The following is a 7,880-nucleotide window of genomic DNA, read 5'->3' as shown; positions in this document are numbered from 1 at the left end:
CAACTTATTAATATTTTATATAAAAAATATTAAACAAAAATAAATACATTTAATATCTTAAAAATACAAATAGTATTTAATATGTTCTCCATCTAACAAAAAAAAGATTCATATTTTATTTGGGGACATATAAGATAATTTAAAATTTATTAAAAAAAAAGGATATTTATATGACGAGATGTGCAGAAAATCTCCTGGTACAAAACAATCAAAACTTGACTTTGGATATACACTTGGAATCAACATCCTTAGTATGAAAATTAAAAGAGATGTTGCATGAGGTAGAAGATGTGGCCTTCAATCTGATAATCTTAAGGAAACGTGCTTCCCCAGGCAACGTCGCTGTTGATGTCAAATTCAAAGTCCCAACTAAAACATCTGACCAAAAATGGGGATCAAGTGCCAACTTTCCTACCATTAATTCCGTGCAAGTGTTCAAATTAATCTTGCTGCGCGCTGGGACTAAATTTGCTCCTATTGGAACATCGGCAACAACATTATCATGAAAATTAACATAGCCAGTGGAGTTTGTGAATTCGAAGCTTCCATAGTTTGGATTCCCTATAGTTATCACCGTGGCTAGAGACAAATTCATAGTCAAATTGGGTGAAAGGGCAAACGGAAAATGTTGGAGACCAACAGGGTTGACACTGATGTCTGGATCTTTGGGTTTAAATATGGTGAAAAACAAGGTCACAATTGCTATGGCAACAATGATCAAGAAGAGTACAGACCCACCCAAACACATTTTGAGGCCTCTAGTAGCCATGGTGTTTGGTTCTATGTTGAAGGGATAACAAATAAATGAAGAATTGAGAAACTCATGTAATTTATATGTACAAGTGAAATTGACTGTGTTTAACTATTAAATGTTACAATTAATATTATACATTGTTAACTTAAATAATATTATTAAATATTATATTTATTATTTATAATATATTTATTTGATTTAAGCATTTCATAATAACAAAATTTATTAAATACGTTATTACTGAAGAAAAGGGTAATTATTACAAATTTAGTATATAAAAACGTTTTTAGTATATAAAAACATTTACTAAAAAATGTTGTTTTTCATTATTATTAAAAATGAATTCAATTTATAAACATATTTTAAAATAATAAAATTCAAATCCATAATAATATAACATATATAAGTTTATAACTATTTGAAATAATTCATTTCTTAACATATAAGTTTAACTATTACTTTAAATGATTTGTTATTGGTTATTTTAAATTCAAATACATACATTAAGAAGGTTTCTATAAAAGGCAAGTCAATTGATAGTAGTCAACCTTAAATATATATCATTTGACAATTTTAAAGATAGCACATTATCGGATAAGTACCTGTGTATTTGATTCATAATATTTAAAATAAATACTCACATTATTATTTTTTTTAGAGTTTTTTAAAATAACTGTTTTTTAATATTTTAGTTAAAATAGACACGGACTAAACTTGCTTACTTAATTAATATTCAATAATTATTGTTTTTAGACACATAAAAATGAGGTAAGTTTTGTAAAGGTATTTAAATAAAATGGTAAATAAACCACTAATATATGAGAGTTATCAATACTATATATTCTGAATGTAAATCTCTTAGCACACAAATTTAAAGAATGCCTTCTCTAAATTAGTGGAAAAAAATAAAGTAAAGAATTTCTAATATAAATAAAAATATCAAGAAAATATTTATTTAGGTTAAAGAGTGACTTGCTCGAATAAAAATATTTATAACACATACCTAACTTTTCAATAACAAATGCATTATAAAAAAAAATCTAAAAGAACAATTAATATTGACTCTTTTATAAATAATTTTTATTGATGATATTAATGACTATATTTGTAAGGTAATTAAATAATGATCATAAAATATTGCAGAGATGCTCAAACTATATTAATGAAATAATTTATGATATTAACTATATTCTTTCGAACACAATTAATTATATGTTATATTAAAAGTAATATTATCTTCTAATAAAAATTTGAATGACTTAGCATGAGGAGGATAAAAAACATGATGACTGTATTAAGAATGTAGCTTATAATAAATATTTAATGAACCTACTCACTATAATTCTCACAAAAAGAATTGACAATTAGTGTTGTTAATTATAATTAAAAATATACATGTCATTTTAAAAATATTATTTGTTACAAATCATTAATAAAAAAACTATAAATTAATAATAACTTAATTTCTTAATATATTTTTATATTTGTACAAATTCAATCAATATAGGGGTATTATACCAAGTTAAATTTTGACATCTATGTATAAAATAATATTAATGGGACTAATATTTTTTTGACTAAAAATTTATATATAAATATAAAATATTTATTAATTTTTAATGATTAAAGTGTATTTGTAATTTACAAAAATATTTAAAATTAAAAAAGCTATCTACATATACCTAAGAGTCAATTAAAATTTTTAATAGTGTTATAAAGTAAAGAGGTCATAAAATGTTAAAATAATATGTCAATTCTTATAAACTCCTAAGAAATAAGTTGAGCCATTAAAATTGAGTTTAAGCAATTAATATAAGTAATATATATATATATATATATATATATATATATAATATTTACTATAATTTATAAATTTAATATAATAAATGTTTTTTTTAATAAAATGTTACTTTAAAATATTTAAATTTAATTTTAAAGATTAAAGTTACCATCTTTTATATTATTTATGAAAAAAAAATATGATTGAATCTTAATTTTACTTTTATGAATATATGAAGTTACTTGTAGAAAAATGACATTCCGCCATTGAAATAGATGAGTATTTGAACTACAAATGAATAATTAAGTCTTCATTGCTTTCTTTCTTAGGAAAGAATACTAAATTATACTTGATTTGTACTTGTATTTCCTAATTTTGATAGCTAAAATATCTGAAATATATTTTCCCTATTGTCATGATTTGGCAAATCTTTGAACATATGTCGTTGACTTTTGTGATACTCAATTTTGAAAATGTTGGGTATAGCTGGATACAATCTGGAAAAGACAAATAGAAAATAAGTGCTCATTTCAGATTGCAATTGCAAAGGCTTAAGTGTAGTCCAAAAGCCAAGATGGGCCTAACGTAAAAATATATGTCAAGTCCATTTCTATTGGCCACTCCAATCCTCCCCCAAGTCCCAACTGTCCCAGTAGCTTTTACCTTCAGCCTAAGCAAATTAATAATCAAAGGGTCAATTTTTTTTCTATTCTATTTTTGTTTCTCTTTTACTATTGAGAAAATTTAAAAAATATATATAATTTTTAGATTATGTTGACTCAATTGTTTTGATTTTTTTTCCTCTTTTACTTTTCATTATGTTTATAAGAGTATAATAATATAATATCTTTATTTTTTCCTTCTTGCAATCTAGATAAAAGAACTCTCTCTTCCTCTTTACTTGAACCAAATTAAACAAAGGAGACCTTTTTCTTTTTCTATTAAAATTTTTCCACTCTCTTTTATTGAACATTGGTGAAAAAAAAAAACTATTTAAATTATTTATTTTAAAAAATGTACTTTTACAACGAGCGAAATCGAAAATGCATTTTTATAACTCAAAGAGGAATAAATTGTAAATAAATAATAAAAAAATTCAACGAAACATCTAAATGTTTGATGAATTATTTGATTTTATAAAATGATTTATCTTGTTTTATTTCTTTTTTTAAAATCTACAAAAAAAAACACTAAATTTTTTATTTACAGAAAAAATAAAATTGCAATGTTGTAATTAAAAATAAATAAAACAAGATTTTTTGAAACTAAATAATTGTAATATTTTTTAAAGAAATTATTAAAAACACAAAACGAGACAAAGAACACAAACAAAAAAGCATTGTTAGAGTTCGTGGGTTGGTTGCCTTGCCTTGCCTGGCTTCGTTGTCGTTTCGCCGGCCAAAGACAAGAATTGTTGCCGTTTTAGTATTTGCTTTGGACATTCTCTCTCTTTCTCTCACTCATTTGATAATTGAAGATGAACGACCTTCTCACTGTAAGTTGATATCTGTAACTCCCTTTTTCGATGCCAAAATTCGATTTTGATCATTGGGTGTCTTAGTTCTATTGCTAAAGTTTCCGATTTTAGATTCCGACTTTCTGCTATCTCAGTGTCAGATTTGATACTTTTTTTCTTTAATCAATTTTAAGAGAGCCCAATTTTTAGCCTTGAATTCTAGTAGGATGCGAATTGGGATCACCATCTTCTGATATTTTAAGCCTTACAATTCGGTTTGTCGCTGAATTGCTATCGGTAGTGAAAAATTTCCTGAAGGTGGTGTCTTACTTTAACTCAGATCATAGTTATTTCCCATTTAGATTTCATGTGGTTATGTTATTTGCCATGTTGAGGCATTGTTTCCTACCCTAATGAAGGAAGACACGGGCGATTGGCATAATTTTTTGCTGTTATGGATTTATTCTGATAGTGATTTTGGTGTTTTTGTAACTGTTAATTTGGCGTGGATTAAGTTTAGTACAATGTTGTTGTCTTGTAAGATCAAAATGTGAGGATAGTTTTTTGACTTTTTAAAATTGTTTCTTGTAGGATTCGTTTGTTGGTGAGGCTAATAATGGCCAGCCTTCTAGACAAAGTGATATTGAAATGGGACAGGTTCCCAGAAGCAACTCTGATATGGGAATGGATGCTTTTAATAAGCAGGTACACCATGTGCATACTGTTTTTAATTTTTAATCTTTTTATGGTTCAAAATGTTAGTTTGACCTTAGGCATTTTATGTTTTGTGATTGTGTGGATCATAGAACTGATAAGTTTCACTGTTTCTGTAGTCAACTTTCGTTTAGAGTCGTTTGTGACTTTGTTCAATACTTCAGTTAAATATCATAGATTTACTAATACTCTTGGTTTCATTATTAGATCCAAGAGGCTGATAAACAAATCGATAAGCTGTTTGGGCTGCTTCAAAAGCTAAAGGTATCCATTATCTTCATCATTTATTACTTTCTATCAGCAAGGTCTCATTTATAACAGTAATTACATGTACATTTTGCAGGAAGCTAACGAGGAATCAAAATCTGTTACAAAAGCATCAGCCATGAAAGGTATGCTATAATGCAATGTCAGTTTATATTTTAGTTGAAATCATTTGTTTCGAATTGGGTTGTAAGATTCTCTGGCATCAGTGTTGACTGTGTATCAACTTTGGTGTGCAAGGCAGTAATTGCCAGACAAATGACAATTGTCTTGCTGGCAATACTGATGAGTTAAAGAAATATTTACGTTTCACATTTAATATTTCTAATATAATGTCTTTGTTCTGACATTATGTGCAAGTGAAACTTAATATTCTTTATAAGACTAATAGACCTGTAACATTTTCAGCAATCAAGAAGAGGATGGAGAAAGATATTGATGAAGTTGGAAAGATTGCTCATGGTGTCAAAACAAGAATAGAAGCTATAAGCAGAGATGTATTGAGATGATATACTGGCTGAATATTGTTTTAGTAGATGTCAGTTTGTTATAAAATTTCAGAAAAATATGAGGATTATTTAATTAGGACTTGGGGTTTTGTGCAGAACCTATCCAATAGGCAAAAGCCTGGCTGTGAGAAGGGAACAGGTATTGACAGAGCAAGGATGAATATGACTAAGTAAGTTGATAGTGCGTATCTTTATTATACTATGTGATAAAACGACCTGGAAAGCTGAAATGTCTACTTTCCTTGAAACAACAGTGCCTTGGCTAAAAAATTCAAGGATCATATGACAGAGTTTCAGGTATGTTTAGTTTTTAACACCTAACATCAGAAGCTATTTTCTAAGTTGAAGTCAATCTTCTCATCAATGTTTTATGTTTAGACCCTTAGACAAAGAATACAAGATGAATATCGTGAGGTTGTGGAGAGAAGAGTTATTACAGGTTTGAACATTTCATCCCCTTAATAGAGTGAATTCTGTTGCATAACGGTAGTATTATATCTATTTTTTTATTCTTTTTTACTTGTTTATTAAAATGTGGAAGCTTAATCGTGTTCACTTTTTTATTACTTGTACAGTTACGGGAACTAGGCCAGATGATGAGGTGAGCTTAACTCATGAGTTTGTGACTTGAGATGAGATATCCACCCCATATATATTTTGTTGTAATTTGTCATTTAATGAATGTATTAGACAATTGATCACCTGATAGAAACTGGAAATAGTGAGCAAATCTTCCAGAAAGCAATTCTAGAAGCAGGCAGAGGACAGGTACTTGATCTATGACTCTTTATTGGAACTTCTTTTTTTTAATTTGGAAGGTTAACAACTCATTATGTTATCTTTTCTGTCTATCTGTCTTTTCCTCTTTTACTTGGGCGGGGGCGGGGATAGTCAAACATTTCATTCATGATTTGATACATTTTATTTTTTATTTTTTTCTTTTTACACTAAAACTTAATAATTTTATGTAGTTAAGTGACTTTTCACATTCTTAACTAATGGTCTAGAAGACGAGCTTTTTTCCTTGGGGTGTTGTCAAACATTTCATTCATGATGTGATGCATTTTATTTATTTATTATATTTACACAAAAAAATAATAACTGCCTTTAATCAAGAGTTATTTTCATGTTATTATCTCAGAAAAGATGAGTTTTTTTTTTTTTTTTTTTGGGGGGGGGGGGGGGGTTCAATAACATTAAGGAATATCTTTTTCCTTTTTCATGATTTGCTTTGTGGGAGTAAGAATCAAAACTATTGCAGGATTAAATGTGTGTCCATAATTGTTTTATTTGGAAACATGTGATTAGTGTAGTTATGATTTGCCATTCACTTGTGTAGAGAACTAAATTTTAAATTAAGAAAATAAGGGTTGTTGCAGGTTGTTAACACAGTAGAAGAAATTCAGGAGAGACACGATGCTGTGAAAGAAATTGAGAAAAAACTTCTTGATTTACACCAGGTTTACTTGCACGAAGATCTTAGTCTAAAATACTTAATTTAGTTGATAATGATAGAATGTCTGATCCTATTTTATTGTTTCTCAGATTTACCTTGACATGGCAGTCTTAGTTGATGCTCAAGGGGAAATTTTAGATAACATTGAAAGTCAGGTTTGTTCACTCACCATCATCCTTGATTTTCTGTTTGCATGTATGTATGTGGAATGCAGGGCATATTTAGTTTGATATGCGTTAATGAGAGTCTTGTTCAGGTCAACAATGCAGTCGATCATGTCCAGAGAGGGACATCTGCACTTCAAAATGCTAAGAAACTCCAGAAGAACTCTCGAAAATGGATGTGCATTGCCATCATTATACTGTTGCTAATAGTAGCCATCATAGTTGTGGGTGTTGTCCAACCTTGGAAGAGTAGCAAAGGCGCTTGAGTCTCACCCTTTTACCCTTTGTGCATATACGAGAGTTGAGTTGGTTGGGAAAACATGTGCATGTGTGTCAGCGGAACATTTTAGAGCAGGATTTTTAAGCTTTTGTTTTGTATGATATGATGCTTGATTTGTGTGGTGTGTTTGTTTCTGACTTGCTATACTTTGGCCTGCGTCACGATATGATATTCATATTCTTTGTAACCTTCAAAAGATTATCAGGGTGTCTTATTTCCTTGTACCATTCTAAAATGTTTTTGGTGCCTTTTGCTGGTTTCAAATCTTGCATTAATGTTCTTCTTGGCAAGAAAGTACCTCTTTTCTTTCTCTTCATTGTTTTCATTTTCTAAATTTACTGTTTTAGGCCCAAATTGTGGTGGGCATTGGGCCAACACATCCTTAGCGAACATCCATTATCACTCATTAGTTCTCCATTTTGTCAGCCGGTTTAAGGTATTGGTCGGTAGTTTTTGCCAAAAATTAAGGTTGTCCAAACAATCTTATTAGCGTACTTAAACTT

General features: G+C 28.8%; 2 protein-coding genes across 2 annotated transcripts; one reads left to right on the top strand and one right to left on the bottom strand.

Moving 5' to 3' along the window:
- Positions 1-208: 208 nt before the first annotated feature.
- Positions 209-769, bottom strand: LOC113855913 (late embryogenesis abundant protein At1g64065-like). Its single transcript, XM_027487544.1, has one exon. It carries the CDS (start codon positions 767-769, stop codon positions 209-211), a length of 561 nt encoding a protein of 186 aa, XP_027343345.1.
- Positions 770-3,860: 3,091 nt separating this feature from the next.
- On the top strand, positions 3,861-7,636 carry LOC113854641 (syntaxin-132-like). The gene is made up of 13 exons (XM_027485776.1): positions 3,861-4,029; positions 4,582-4,695; positions 4,912-4,968; positions 5,048-5,096; positions 5,377-5,465; positions 5,574-5,647; positions 5,732-5,774; positions 5,856-5,916; positions 6,053-6,078; positions 6,168-6,245; positions 6,857-6,937; positions 7,023-7,088; positions 7,190-7,636. Exons 1-13 carry the CDS (start codon positions 4,012-4,014, stop codon positions 7,361-7,363), a joined length of 930 nt encoding a protein of 309 aa, XP_027341577.1. The 5' UTR covers positions 3,861-4,011; the 3' UTR covers positions 7,364-7,636.
- The last annotated feature ends 244 nt before the right edge of the window (positions 7,637-7,880 follow it).

The sequence above is a fragment of the Abrus precatorius genome, unplaced genomic scaffold (assembly GCF_003935025.1).
Source record: "Abrus precatorius isolate BTA unplaced genomic scaffold, Abrus_2018 Scaffold11, whole genome shotgun sequence".
Lineage (NCBI taxonomy): Eukaryota > Viridiplantae > Streptophyta > Magnoliopsida > Fabales > Fabaceae > Abrus > Abrus precatorius.
This window is presented reverse-complemented; position numbering and strand designations above follow the sequence as displayed.

Coding starts and splice junctions, on each gene's coding strand:
- LOC113855913 (XM_027487544.1), bottom strand. CDS start 769: ATGGCTACTAGAGGCCTCAAAATGTGTTTGGGTGGGTCTGTACTCTTC.
- LOC113854641 (XM_027485776.1), top strand. Junction 4,696..4,911: donor TGGATGCTTTTAATAAGCAG/GTACACCATGTG, acceptor TTTCATTATTAG/ATCCAAGAGGCTGATAAACA. Junction 7,089..7,189: donor TAGATAACATTGAAAGTCAG/GTTTGTTCACTC, acceptor AGTCTTGTTCAG/GTCAACAATGCAGTCGATCA.